This window comes from Phyllobates terribilis, unplaced genomic scaffold, assembly GCF_046119375.1.
Source record: "Phyllobates terribilis strain yellow unplaced genomic scaffold, ASM4611937v1 Scaffold_5__5_contigs__length_657084704, whole genome shotgun sequence".
Lineage (NCBI taxonomy): Eukaryota > Metazoa > Chordata > Amphibia > Anura > Dendrobatidae > Phyllobates > Phyllobates terribilis.
This window is the reverse complement of record NW_027362765.1, coordinates 22,399,567-22,415,036: the sequence shown is the minus strand read 5'-3', so window position 1 is coordinate 22,415,036 and position 15,470 is coordinate 22,399,567. Positions and strand designations below refer to the sequence as shown.

The 15,470-nt window shown below is 43.6% G+C and overlaps 1 protein-coding gene across 1 annotated transcript in view; it reads right to left on the bottom strand.

Moving 5' to 3' along the window:
• LOC141271387 (uncharacterized) overlaps positions 1 to 15,470 on the bottom strand; it is a 90,338-nt gene that overhangs the window by 11,756 nt on the left and 63,112 nt on the right. Inside the window, exons 8-11 of the mRNA XM_073681480.1 lie at positions 11,431 to 11,554; positions 11,225 to 11,375; positions 10,654 to 10,941; positions 10,293 to 10,345 (exon numbers count right to left, since the gene is read on the bottom strand). Coding sequence (XP_073537581.1) covers positions 10,293 to 10,345; positions 10,654 to 10,941; positions 11,225 to 11,375; positions 11,431 to 11,554 — 616 coding nt within the window. The remainder of the gene's footprint in view (positions 1 to 10,292; positions 10,346 to 10,653; positions 10,942 to 11,224; positions 11,376 to 11,430; positions 11,555 to 15,470) is intronic.

Here is a 15,470-nt window from a genome sequence, read left to right as displayed (position 1 = left end):
TTTATATGGTAACTTATAACTATTATTTTGAAGTGTATTATCATAAATATAATATATATATGTGTGTCATGACCTTGCAATTTTTAAAAATCCTGATAGAGAATAATGGGGACTCCACATACCTCCACCTGCAGAGCCGCTACCACATATATGGCTGTTCTGTGCGCACAGGACCTGTGATGAGGTCACAGGAGGGGAGGAGTCAGGGGTCACATGATCAGGGGCCTCAGTGGATGCAGGACTCTGCTGTGCTGGTTGTCATGGTGCTGGATGAGGTGAAGTTTATGTGTGGGGTCAGGAGGGGTTTACAGTGTGGATGTAGCAGAGCCATGTGTGTACGAGGCGTACGGAGCGGAGCCGCGTGTGTACGAGGCGTACGGAGCGGAGCCGCGTGTGTACGAGGCGTACGGAGCAGAGCCGCGTGTGTACGAGGTGTACGGAGCGGAGCCGCGTGTGTACGAGGTGTACGGAGCGGAGCCGCGTGTACGAGGTGTACGGAGCGGAGCCGCGCGTGTACGAGGTGTACGGAGCCGCGCGTGTACGAGGTGTACGGAGCGGAGCCGCGTGTGTACGAGGAGTACGGACCGGAGCCGCGCGTGTACGAGGTGTACGGAGCGGAGCCGCGCGTGTACGAGGTGTACGGAGCGGAGCCGCGCGTGAACGAGGTGTACGGAGCTGAGCCGCGCGTGTACGAGGTGTACGGAGCGGAGCCGCACGTGTACGAGGTGTACGGAGCAGAGCCGCGCGTGTACGAGGTGTACGGAGCAGAGCCGCGCGTGTACGAGGTGTATGGAGCAGAGCCGCGCGTGTACGAGGTGTACGGAATGGAGCCACGTGTGTACGAGGTGTACGGAGCAGAGCCGCGTGTGTACGGAGCGGAGCTGTGCGTGTACGACGTGTACTGAGCGGAGCCGCGCGTGTACGACGTGTACTGAGTGGAGCCGCGCGTGTACGACGTGTACTGAGCGGAGCCGCACGTGTACGACGTGTGCTGAGCGGAGCCGCGTTTGTACAACGATTACTGAGCGGAGCCGCATGTATACGACGTGTACTGAGCCGAGCCACGTGTGTACGACGTGTACTGAGCGGACAACGACCCTAAACACACCAGTAAACGAGCAAAATCTTGGTTCCAGTCCAACAAAATTGAGGTTATGGAGTGGCCAGCCCAATCCCCGAACCTTAATCCGATAGAACACTTGTGGGGTGACATCAAGAATGACGTTTCTGAGGCAAAGCCAACAAATGTCAAAAAATTGTGGGATGTAGTCAAAGCATCCTGGGCTGGAATAACAGTCGACAGGTGCCAAAAGTTGATTGACTCTATGCAACATAGATGTGAAGAAGTTCTAAAAAGCTGTTCTTATACAACTATTAGGTTAGTGATTCACAGGAATGCTAAATCCTCAAAAAAAAAAAGAGTACATATTGTGAGTTTGTAAAGACAAATGCTGACAATACTATTTTTTTGCACAGCCCATTGTTTATTTTTAATTTTCTTTAAAGTAGTTAAAAATTATATATGTTTCTCTTCATATTTTGAATTAGAAAACAGTGTGCAATGTTCCCAATGCATGGAAATAAAAACTATTATAAAAATGTTGTGCTTAACTCATATTTTTGAACACACTGCTATTATTTTGAACACTACTATATGATGTTTTCAAAGTGGAGCCGTGGATTTGCGACGTGTACGGAGTACGCCGCTTATAAGGCCACCAGGGGAGTGGCTCGGTCTTTTCTTCCCATCCTCAGGACACAACACAAATCCCGCCCTCCCCTAGTAATTGGTTGACCACATGGGTCGCAGTGGCAATTGCCGATGATGGGCAACCTATCCGGATACGAGAAATGCTTAAATGCTTTGCTATATATCTGCTAATTGTGTACATTATGTAGAAAAAAAAAGAAGCTGTGTCAGGTCTGGGGAATCACTTTGATCAGCATCCTTCTAAGCAAGGGGAAGGGCAGTCCGTCAGCCATGGTTCCCTGGAGGTTTCACCCAAAGGGGGTTTTTGCTCTCCTGAGCGCTGTAGGACGACTCTTTGTGAGTCAGAGGTATACCCAGGCTGCCCCTAGCGGGCATGCGTGCTTAGGGTCCTTGAAGTTGGTTACAAATTGGTATGGGAGTGTCCAAAGGACATGGATCCCTCGGTTATACGTGTGGTATCAGGGTCTGGTGACTTTTGATAAATGAATGTCGAGTCCCGGGTGTGGCGGTTTCAAACCGTCTGGACCCCCCACGGTTCGGGGGTTCTTGGTGCTCCTGGGCTGGTGGTGTGCTGCTGGGAGCAAGTGGAGCTGTGTCATTGGGATCACCGGACTCTTCTTAGCTTCAAGGACCTTAACGGTATATACAACACATTTTAATAAAGGCCACTGTGGCCAATTGCATCCAAGCCATGGTGGCTGTCGTTTGGGGGGGGCGGGGATAGAGGTGAAATGACCAACACACCTTGAATTGACAATACCAATGTCATGCTCCTCACACTCTACTAAAACTGCCCTTACTAAAGTCTCTAATAACCTATTAACAGCAAAATCCAATGGCCACTACCTGCTGATTCTCTTGGATCTCTTTGCAACAATCAACACTGTGGATCACCAGCTCCTTCTCAAAATGCTCAGCTTGATCGGCCTCAAGGATATCATTCTCTCCTGGTTCTCCTCCTATCTCTCTGACCACTCTTTTACTGTATCTTTTGCTGGCTCCGACTCCTCTCCTTGTCCCATTACTATCAAGGCTCTTCCTAGGCCCCTCCCTTTCTCTGCATACACTCTGCCCCCTATTGGACAAACCATCAGTAGATTTGGTTTCCAGTATCATCTCTATGCTGATGACACTCAATTATACACATCTTCTCCTTACTTCACCCCCACATTAATACAAAATACAAGAGATTGTCTGTCCGCTGTCTCTAACACCATGTCGTCCCTCTCTCTGAAACTGAATCTCTCCAAAACGGAACTTCTCAAGTTTCCTCTCTCTAATAACCTACCTATATCCGATATTGCAATTACCTTGGGTGGTTCAACCATAACTCCCAAGGGGCACGGTTACTGTCTTAGAGTCATATTTGACACAGAACTTTCCTTTATTCCCTATATCCAATCACTCACGCGCTCATGTTACCTGCATTTTAAAATCATCTCCAGTTTCTATGAGGAAACTCAATATCACAGGTCAGAGACAATATATGTATCGTACATCAATGTGATTAATACTTATAGGATATTCCCCTGCCGCTCAAATTAATTTTTCATTATCAATTTGAATCTAGACAATCCAATAGCATTAAATAAAAGTAAACATACATTCCAAATATCTAGAACAATAACTCCACCTAGTGTGTGAAAAGGAGATCACATGCCAACTCTTATAAAGCACTAGAGGTTATAAGCCAAAATGATGACAAATTGGAAAATACTAGTGACTATAAAGCAAAAAAATGAAATACTTAGCGCTATATTGGATAATCTTGGATAATTATAAAGTGCTATTAATAGGGCATAATTTCACAATCCCATATAGGTGAATATGAATTGATATGTGGATAGTCCACACAGGAGAGAACAATGTTTATAATGAAATGCAGGTGACAGTAAGGTAAGTAATAAGATTATAACGCAGTGTCAGTCCCTAGAAGGAAAAGTGCCAATGGCTTTGGTACAAACTTTCAAATACTAGTGTAAGAAGCCATGTTAGCACTTTGTAACCCAATACTTAACAAATAAGCTAAGCAGAGCTAATAGACAAATTATATTTTCAAACATCTAGATCAAATGGAAAGGAAGCTAAAGGATGATAAATTGCATATGAAACTAAGAGTATCTTTACCACTAGTGCCTTTAACATGCGTTTTGCCAATTGGCTTCTTCAGAAAGGGTATGGGTAGCCAGATTCTTTTCACAATTTATATAAGTCAGCAACCTATTGGGGTACCTTACTCTGGTTGTATGCAGCTGCACCTGAGCGCTGATGTAAGGGTATACCTATCCTCCTCAATTCCTCATGGTGGCTGTATGCCGCGCTCATGTGGGATGCTGCCACCACCTGAATCACCAACCGTGGTGTCAAACAGCATCTTGGCGCATCCCTTGTATGGACACACCCCTCAGGGCCACACCACGCAGGAGAGCGGGGCCGAGATGACATCCAGGAGACGCATTGCCGTGGAGATGGTGGCGTAGACTTCCCAGCGTGAGCACACTGCTCCCAGTAAAGAGCAGTGGTGCTGTAGCACCATCATATGGTAGGAGGGCATATTGAGGTGTTTAACCCTGAACCCTTGCTATTATACAAGCAGGACCTCCCAGTAAAGCACATATAAATGATGAGGATGGGATAATATATAAAAGATTAGAACATATAGGAAATTTAATCCATAACCTTAAAACACAATAAGGATAAAAAGTTAATCCAGAGTATCTAAATGTATGGTATATGGGTATACATTGTACAAAATTTTAAAAAAGTGAAAACAATGTCCATGCTCAAACTAAGGAAACGTGACAAAGTGTGTGCACATGGGTGTGGAACATACATGACAAAAGACAAAAGTCCCAAGGGAAATATTTCAAAGTCCTCATTGACGCATTTCAAAGTGATACTTCTTTATCATAACCTGTGTATGAATAAGTGCATATGAGAAATAAAATGAAGTCTAAATGAATGGTGTGTGTGATTGTATTTAATATAAAAAAATATATAAGAGTGAAAATAATAAACTATGTAAAGTGTACGTGGGTGAGGATGGTGCAATTTGTGTGAAGTATATAACTTTCTATTTGTTATTACTTTAATCTCTTGTGAAGAGTCATATGGTTACTGTTATGTTCTGCTACCAGAGCTAAGGAAAGAGAGGAGATCTGTCCCTACGATAGAACTCAGCTTAATCCCTACGATGTAACAGGGGACCTGATCCTGCGATCAGACCTGCTAAAGTCCTAAGCTAGTCTGTACGGAGACCTATAGATGTGGGGAAGGAATCCCTACAAGTACTAAGGACTGGGAGGAAAATGGGACACCTCCTAACAGAAATAGTAGCAGACAGACGAACAAACAAAATATATAGAACATAGAGGTCCGTAGACCAAGCAAACTAACAGAGTTAGATACAGGGCACAGGCTAGCTAGAAAGTAGTTAAACAATGAAGTCCAGCAAAGCCAGAAGGGCGGAGCAGGATTAAATAGGCCAACAAGGTCATGTGACCAGCAAAGGAAAAAAACTAAGAACAAGGTTCTAACAGTAACCCCCCTTCTAAGAGGATCCTCCGGATCCCCTAGGACCAGGCTTATCAGGAAATCTCCTGTGAAATGCTCTGATAAGTCTGGACGCGGAAACATCATCCGACCTCACCCAAGAGTTATCCTCGGGTCCGAAACCTTTCCAGGCCACAAGATACTGCAAACTACCTCTATACTGTCTAGAGTTAAGGATGCGAGAAATTTCATATTCCCCGTCCTCCACCACCGGAGGAACAGAGGCAGAGGCGTCACAATCCGATACAACAGCTTTTTTCAACAGAGAGACATGAAATACCGGATTAATTCTCCAGGAGGTAGGAACCTCCAACCTAACAGCAGATTGGTTGACAACCTGAAGCACCTTAAAGGGCCCTACAAACTTGGGACCCAATTTCTTAGAAGGAATCCTCAACCGCAGATTCCTAGAGGACAACCAAACCATGTCACCAACAGCGAACAAAACCTCCTGTCGTTTCCTATCAAAGTAGTCTTTAGATTTTCTGTTGGCCTCCTGAAGATTACCACGCACATCCGTCCAAACTCTCTCCAAATCACCGGAAAAATTCTCCTCCTCAGGCACGGCAGATCCCAACTTGGAGAACGACCCAAACGACGGATGTCTCCCAGAACAAAAAAAAAAAGGCGAACAACCAGCAGAAGAAGATGTATGATTGTTCAGAGCAAATTCAGCAAGTGGCAGAAACTCAGACCACCCCTCTTGATTGTCTGCCACAAAACAACGCAAGAACTGCTCAACATCCTGGTTTTTCCTTTCTGTCTGGCCATTAGATTCAGGATGATATCCGGACGAGAACGACAAATGAACTCCCAACCTGTCACAAAAGGCACGCCAAAAACGAGCCACGAACTGAGGACCTCTATCAGAAACAATGTCAGTAGGAACGCCATGAAGTCTGACAATTTCCTTGACAAAGGCCTTAGCGAGAGTTTTAGCGCAGGGCAGTTTGACGAAGGGAACCAAGTGACACATCTTGCTAAAACGGTCCACGACCACCCAGATGACAGTAAAACCCTCAGAGGGGGGAAGGTCAGTTATAAAGTCCATAGCCAAATGTGTCCAAGGAGCACTGGGAACCTCCAAAGGACAAAGCAACCCCGCAGCAGGAGTATGTGAGGACTTAGATCTAGCACAAATAGTACATTGGCGCACCCACTTAATGACTTCCTTCTGCCATCCAGGCCACCAAAAACTGCGACCCACCAGTCTCTTGGTCTCAGAGATTCCGGGATGACCTGCCAACCGAGATTCGTGACACTCAACAAACAAATCTCTCCTAAAGGTCCCAGGCACAAACAACCTCCCATGAGGAGTGTTAGATGGGGCATTCTCCTGTGCTTTAAGAATCTCATCTTCCAAAACGGAGTCCAAAGCAGCTATCACAACACCTTCTTGTAAAATGTTCTCCTCTTTCTCAGCACCGACTATGGGAGAAAAACTGCGAGACAAGGCATCCGCCTTAACATTCTTAGTACCAGGGATGTAAGTAACGGAGAAATTAAACCGCGAGAAAAACAGTGCCCACCTAGCCTGACGGGCATTCAGGCGCTTGGCAGCATCAAGATATATCAGATTTTTATGATCCGTAAGAACCTGAACGGGAAATTCCGCACCTTCCAAGAAGTGGCGCCAGTGTTCAAATGCGAGTTTAATAGCCAATAATTCCCGATTACCAATATCGTAATTCAGTTCAGTCTCCGAAAATTTTTTTGAAAAAAAGGCACAGGGATGTAATCCATCCCCGTTATCCTGAGACAATACTGCGCCAACCCCCACAGAGGAAGCATCAACCTCAACCAAAAACGGCTTAGTCACATCAGGCTGCATAAGGATGGGAGCAGAGGTGAACCTCTCCTTGAGATACACAAAAGCTTCAATGGCCTCAGAAGACCACTGAACCGCATCAGCACCTTTCCTGGTGAGATCGGTCAGAGGTTTGACAATACTAGAAAAAAATTTTATGAATTTTCTGTAATAATTGGCGAAACCCAAAAACCTCTGTATCGATTTCAAACCAATAGGCCTAGGCCATTCCTGTACAGCTTGAACTTTAACCGGGTCCATCTCAAAACCTTCGCTGGAGATAATGTAGCCCAAAAAACTAATTCTCTGTACAGCGAACTCACATTTCTCCAGCTTAGCAAAAAGCAAATTGTCCATTAACAACTGTAATACCTCACGTACGCTCCGCCAATGAGACTCCAGATCCGGCGAATAAATCAAAATGTCATCCAAATACACAACCACATTTTTGCCGATCAAAGGTCTAAGGATGTCATTAATAAGATTCTGAAAAAATGCAGGAGCATTAGTAAGACCAAAAGGCATAACCAGATTCTCAAAATGACCCACAGGAGTGTTAAAAGCAGTCTTCCATTCGTCACCCTCCTTCATGCGCAACAGATTGTATGCCCCCTTAAGGTCAATTTTAGAGAACCACTTGGCCCCCATTAACTGGTTAAACAGATCAGGAATCAATGGCAGTGGGTAAGGATTGCGTACAGTAATTTTGTTAATCTCACGAAAATCCAGACAAGGACGTAAACCGCCGTCCTTTTTTTTTACAAAAAAAAATCCAACCGCCACAGGAGACTTAGAGGGCCTAATGTGACCGGCGGCCAAACTTGTCTGTATGTATTCCTCCAAAGCCTTTCTCTCAGGAATAGTAAGGTTAAATAAACGACTTTTAGGAAGAGTCGCTCCAGGGACAAATTCAATAGAACAATCATAGTCTCTATGGGGAGGCAAAACCTGCGATTCCTTCTCAGAAAAAACTCTCCAAAAATCCTGAATAGGAACAGGCAATTCTCCCCTATCCAAAGCTGCAATACGCCCGTTACAACACTTGTCATAACATTTATGGCTCCAGGATTTAATTTCACTGGTAGACCAATCCAGTACAGGATTGTGAAATTTTAACCAGGGCAATCCCAATATTACTGGAGAAGGCAAGTTATTCAACACTACCAAATCCAATTTCTCATGGTGAACACCATTAATAGTGAGAGGAAATTCACAGACCTTGAGAGTAATATTCTTCAAAGGGGAACCATCCACAGAGACCACAGCAATGGGGGATGATAAAGGTTCGGGTTTTAAATTGAGTCTTTCCAAGAATCCCCCATCAATTACATTCAGAGTAGACCCACAATCAACAAACACCCGAAATTCCATTAATTTTTCCTGAGCAATCGTGGAAGCAGCTAAAAATACACCCTTGGAATTTAAACAGGCAATACGGGCATGACTGACCATTTTTTTTTCTTTCTTGATACGAAGCTCACAGTCTTTAATCAAATGACCAGATTTTCCGCAATAGAAACACAAGCCTTCAGAAAATCTGCTATCTTTTTCTTGAGAGCGAGGTGCCATCGCTCCAATCTCCATCGATTCACCACTGTTAGTACACACATTCTCATAACCAGAAACTGACATAGCAGAGGATTTGCTCTCATTAACCCTTGCACGCAGTCTCCTATCCACCCGTATAGCTAATTGCATAGCCTGTTGCAAATCTTCAGGTGTAGGATAAGCAATTAGCAGGTCTTTAACCCTTTCACTGAGCCCAGCAAGAAATAGACTTTTCAGAGCAGAATCGTTCCACCCTGTTTGAGTAGACCATCGACGGAAATGAGTACAATATTTTTCCACATTACCTGATCCCTGTCTCAAACGTCTTAACTCAGTCTCAGCTGATGCGACACGGTCAGGATCATCATATAATAGTCCCAAAGCAGAAAAAAAACTATCCACTGATCTGAAGCATGTATCACTAGGTTGCAAAGAAAAGGCCCACTCCTGAGGCTCTTTGCGCAAAAGTGACATTATAAACCCTATGCACTGGGAATCATCCCCAGAGGACTTGGGTCTCAAACGAAAATACAATAAGCAAGCATTTTTAAATGAAAAAAATTCTCGGTGTTCACCAAAAAATAAATCCGGCAAACGTACCTTAGGCTCCAAGAAATGTGCTCCAGGACAGTTACTCACGTGCTGACGGAGCTCAGTCACCTCCAAAGAGAGTCCCTGCAGGTGTTTAGCCAAATCCAGAACCGACACCATGATGGAACAGAAAAAAAAATCTTTCCTTAGAGCATTTGCTGGGCTGGACTTACTGTTATGTTCTGCTACCAGAGCTAAGGAAAGAGAGGAGATCTGTCCCTACGATAGAACTCAACTTAATCCCTACGATGTAACAGGGGACCTGATCCTGCGATCAGACCTGCTAAAGTCCTAAGCTAGTCTGTACGGAGACCTATAGATGTGGGGAAGGAATCCCTACAAGTACTAAGGACTGGGAGGAAAATGGGACACCTCCTAACAGAAATAGTAGCAGACAGACGAACAAACAAAATATATAGAACATAGAGGTCCGTAGACCAAGCAAACTAACAGAGTAGATACAGAGCACAGGCTAGCTAGAAAGTAGTTAAACAATGAAGTCCAGCAAAGCCAGAAGGGCGGAGCAGGATTAAATAGGCCAACAAGGTCATGTGACCAGCAAAGGAAAAAAACTAAGAACAAGGTTCTAACAGTTACATGTATATGATTAGTGTACTATATACATAACTATTGTTTAGCATTTAGTGTAGACTATCGCAATGTGTATTGTATTGGTCACCTTCTCAATGCAAACCCCGTGGGGTCGTTGTTCGGGACCAATTGAGAGAGGTGCATATATTTATACTCACCTGAATTTTTTATCATAAATAGGTTCCATGTATATTCTGTATAAGCAATAAACAGAAAAAAAGAAAAAACACCAAAACACCAAATATGAACACCCCTTTTATATATGCCCCTTAACCACAGTATACTACATACTCCGTATCACAATTAATATGTTGAGTAATGTCAAAAGTTTCATTACCATTACTGGAGCTGAAGGTCATTCTTCTCTCCATGTTTGGGCAATCGATGCATTTCCCGCATGGGAAAAAAAAACATTTGTGGCTTTTTGAACTGAAAGCGTATTTTTCTTCCCTGGTAGTAGCTTTTGACCAAGTTGTCCCTCAGGTTTCTTACTCTTCTATAAATTATAGAGGATTTTAGTGTTATGAAACTCTTTAAGACTGGATCTGCAAAAGAGACAAAATTTGTCAAGTGCTTGTTAAACTGGGAAATAAATCTGACTTGCTGCGTTTTTGGATTTTCTGTTTACGGTTTCAACAACTCAGTCCTAGGGGTATCACATGCTTTTCTGTATGCCCTGTGGATAACTAGCCTGCTGTAACTTCTCTCCCTAAATCTCAGAGAGTTCTCTGGATTGTTCCTGGAAGATCCCATCCTCCGAGCAATTTCTCCTGAGTCTGAGAAATTGACCTGTAGGAATGTTGTTGATGAGGGGTTTCAGAGGAGAGGACTCAGCATTTAATAAAGAGTTTACGGAAGTCGATTTTCTGAATATCTTTGATATTGGTAGATCTAGAAAATTCATACTCGCCTGATTGTGGATTGTCATTTAGGTCTTGGATAAATGACCTTAGATCGTCCACAGGGCCCTGCCAAATGAGAAAGATGTCAATATATTGTAGCCACAGTAAAACCTTTTCAAAATTCCTCTTTGGATTGAATAAGAAGATGTCCCTCTCCCAAATCCTCAGGAACAGGTTGCCATAGAATGGTGCAAATACCACCCCCATTGCTGTTCCCTGGAGCTGTAGGTAGAATACTCCTTGAAGAGGAAAAAATTATGGGACAATATAAATTTAAGAGATTTCATGAGAAAACCTACTAGATCCATATCCGGAGAACTTATGGATAAAAAATACTTTGTGGCTTTATACTTTATGGATGTATACAACGCCTCAACGTCCAGGGTCACTAGCCAGATGTCTTGTTCTCAATTTTTTGTAGAAGGTCAGTAGAGTCCCTGAGAAATGAAGGCAGATTCTCAACAAAGGGTTATAAGTAAAAGTCCAAAAATGTACAAAATGACTCGCACATGTTCCCGCTACCTGAAACTATTAGACGGCCCGGGGGTGTGACATAATTTTTATGAATTTTGGGAAGCAGATAAAAACATGGGATTTTGGGGTATTCAACATGTAAAAACTCTTTTTGTTCTTTTGTGATGATGTTACATTCAACGGCTTCATTCAAGATGCCCTGAATAGCAGTATGAAAAGATGGGTTAATATGTTAGTTTCTTTTAACAGTTCACATTTCTCAGTTCTCGTAAGGCCTCCTTCTCGTACACATCATTTAGCCACATAACAATATTTCCGCTCTTGTCTGCCGGTTTTATGACCACACTACCCAATTTCTTCAATTCGTCCAGGGCTTTTCTGTTCAAAACTGAAATTGCCATGAGTGATCTTTCTGGGTATCTTTGAAAATTCTCCAGAGACCAAATTGACAAATGTCTCAATATTAAGGAATATCCCTATTGAAGGAATTTTTTTCGATTTCAGTTTGAAACTAGTCACTTCTACTGATCTCATGTGTATCTTGATTGTCAGCCAGCTTGTTTAAGGTATCAATGGTCAAAAGTTCTTCTGTGCTCCAATTTTCACTAAATGTATTAGATTTATGATGCAATTTCTTAAATACTAGCTTTCTGGCAAAGAGATGGAGGTCTTTTACTGCTGTAAAAAGATCGAAATGTCGGTGGGGGAAAAAAGTTAGGCCTAAACTTAAAACTTCTACAGTATCTGGGTTTCAGTCAGAACAATATTTGAAAGATTCGTTACCTGAAGTTTGGAAATTTTTCGATCCTAATGGAATGTCTTATTCACATTACTCAGTTGAGTCTTGGTAGCCACCCTTTCATTTTTTCTGTCTCGTTGAACAATTATGTAATTGTTTAGATCTATCTGTATTGCTTGTGTTTGATGATATTGAAGACATGAAAGATGTTCTCTGTAAATTAGTTTCCTTTCAGTTAGGATTAGGCCACTTAAACACTCTTTTCATTTATTAGTCAACCAAATCCCTTTGAAATTTTTTAGATTTGGTATCCTGTACCGCCTTCTCCCAAATCAAAATTTGTGAGTCGACCTCAGTTTTGAGAGATTCGATCAGCTGGATAGTCAGAGTTTCATTTAGCGACTTCTGTAGTGCTTCAATTTTTTTTTCCAATGTTTCTAATTTTCTACTGTTGAAATCAATTAAAAGTTCTATCAATGCCTTTGAACATGTATTACAAATCTCTTCCCACCTAGTGCGGAAATTTTCATCTTCCTCCGGAAAAGGAAGGCACAATTTTAACACGCAAACCTCTAGGTATGATCCCTTTTGCCATATAATTCTGTAGCCCCTCCAGAGGTTACAACAGGCGAGTTATCCGCAGAGCATATAGAAGAGCCTGCAATACCCCTAGGACTGAGTTGTTGAAACTGAAATCAGAAAATCCAAAAACACATCAAAAGTCAGATTCATTTCCCAGTTTAACAATAATTGGGTCATGATGAGCAGGGCCGCCATCAGGGCATTACTGCCCTTACTGCTGTATGGAACCCCGCAAGCAGCAGTACAGAGGGGGGGCCCAGGCCTAGTTGGGGCCCCCCTCTTGTGCATCTGCTCATGGGGCCCCATGCTGTAATAAAGTGCCGAGGCGTGCGGCGCCTTAGGGGGCCCACATGTCGGCGCTGAGTTCCTTACCAGAGCTGCAGCAGCTCCTTCATGCTTCTCCTGACTCTCGGTCATGTGACTGGGCGTACGCTCCATCACATGACCAGAAGTGAGGAGAAGCTGAGGGCAGCGGCATTGAGTGCCAGGGATTCTGCAGGGATCGCATGAGGGGTAAGTACGACAACTTTATTTTTTTAAATATAATTAATTAAATGGGAGGGGGGGTGAGCTGCACATGGGGAATGGGGGGGGAGAATGAGCTACACATGGGGAATTGGGAGTGGAGGGGAGAATGAGCACACATGGGGAATTGGAATTGGGGGGAAGAATGAGCTGCACATGGGGAATTGGAAGGGAGGGGGGAGAATGAGCTGCACATGAGGAATTGGGAGTGGGGGATGAGCTGCACATGGGGAATTGGAAGTGGTGGGAAGAATGAGCTGCACATGGGGAATTGGAAGTGAGGGGGGAGAATGAGCTGAACAGGGGAATTGTTAGTGGGTGGGAGAATGAGCTGCATATGGGGAATTGGAAGTGGGAGGGTGAGCTGCACATGGGGAGTTGGAAGTGGTGGGAATAATGAGCTGCACATGGGGAATTGGAAGTGAGGGGGGAGAATTAGCTGAACTGGGGAATTGGGAGTAGGTGGGAGAATGAGCTGCACATGGGGAATTGGGAGTGGGGGGGGAGAGCAAATGGTGAATAGGGGGTGGGGGAGAGTAAATGATGATGAATAGAGGGTGGGGGTGGGGAGAGTACGGGCATGACAAAGAATTGGGGCAGAGGGTGCATGTAAATACAATCAATCGGGGGTACAGGAGGTACAGAGTAGGAGGCGTTGCGGATGCAGGAGTGTGACTGGTAATAAATTGGGGGAAAGAGTATAGGTTCTAATTAATTTATATATTTATTAGGCGGGGAAAGTGGTTATTTACAGTTAGTGGGGGCACAGTGGTGGATTACAATTTATATTTGGAATGGTGGGTTGCATAATAACTAATTATATATTAATGGTGGGTGCACGTCTGTATTCAGCTGTGTATTGTAGAAGTTGGGGAATGTGCTCTAGATAACTGTGTGTTACTTTATGCAGAGACAAGTCCTGGCTGGAAGAAGTGATAGCGGTCTGTGCTGGATGAAGGAGATAAGCGAAGATGAAGGACTTCAGTGAGTCAGTGTATTACATGAACACTGACATTATTCACTATATACTATGTACAGGGCTCCTGTGTATAATGTCACTGGTGATCACTGGATTACCTGTACACTTACATTATACACTGTATACCATGTACAGAGAACCTGTGTATAATGGCACTTATGGTAATATTAGTATTGTGTTCTTTTATTAATGATCAGTATTGTAGTATTCGGTGACAATGTGGTGGTAATATGTGGTCTGGTCATGGTGTGGCGGTTTTTGTCCCTTCTGTGTGGCATTATTCGGTCACTATGTGGTGGTAATATGTGGTCTGGCCATGGTGTGGTGGTATTCCTTGTATGTGGTATAATTGGTCATTTTAAAAAATGTATATGACACATTCCCTTAAAGAAAAATAAATAAAAATATACCTAAACAGAGTATTGGATATTTTAAGAAAATTTTAATAGCTTACAGTAGGGCCCAGCCAGAAGAGTCTGCCTTAGACAAAAACAAAAGCTGCTGGCTATTTATGTGATCTGGTGTTCACTGGGAGCTGGTAATGTATATGAATGGGTGAGGACGGGGTGCAGAAGTGGAGTTTTTCCAAGAGTGAGCGATTGGACTGTAACAGGTTCGAGGGATGGAGGCGGAGCCTGAGCGGAGTTTTAAGGGGGCCTGAAAATTTTGGCAGTCTTGCACCCATGGCCCCAAAATTCCTGGTGGCAGCCCTGATGATGAGGGATGCACTTGAAAAGCTTTGGCCTCTTTTGTTCGCAGATCCAGTCTTGAAGAATTTCAAAACACCAAAATCCTCTATAATCTATAGAAGAGCAATAAACCTGAGGGATAATTTGGTCAAAAGCTACTACCAGGGAAGAAAAATACAGAACGCTTTCGGTTCAAAAGTTCCCAAATGTTTTTTTTTCTCATGCGGGAAATGCATCGCTTGCCCAAACATGGAGAGAAGAATAACCTTCAGCTTAAGTAATGTTAATGAAACTTTTCTCAACACATTACTTGTGATACGGAATATGTAGTATACTATGCTACATGTCCGTGCAATCTGGTTTATGTGGGTCTGACTATGAGAAAACTAAAGATCAGAGTCCGTGAACATGCGCTCGATGTAGTAAATGCCAAAAAGGTCGATGATATGACCCAATTGAAAACAATACCACATCACTTTAAAATCAGACATGATTGTGTCGCCAGATTTCTACAGGTTTCAGATATCGATAGGATTATGACGTGCCCCCTGGGCCGTGGGGCACTCGGCAGCCGGGCCGGTCGGTGCTGGGGATGTCACAGTGGCAGTGACCCGGTCCGTAACCCAGGGCGGTCAATTAAAGGAAAAGGTAAAAGGTGAATAGAGTTTTCAGAGATGTTTGTGAAGCCACCTGTGGTATGCGGCTTTATGGGGCCACTGCTGCGGTGCAGATCCTCTGGAGCTAATGGTAACGCAGCAGAGTTGGTTCAGCTCTCCACAG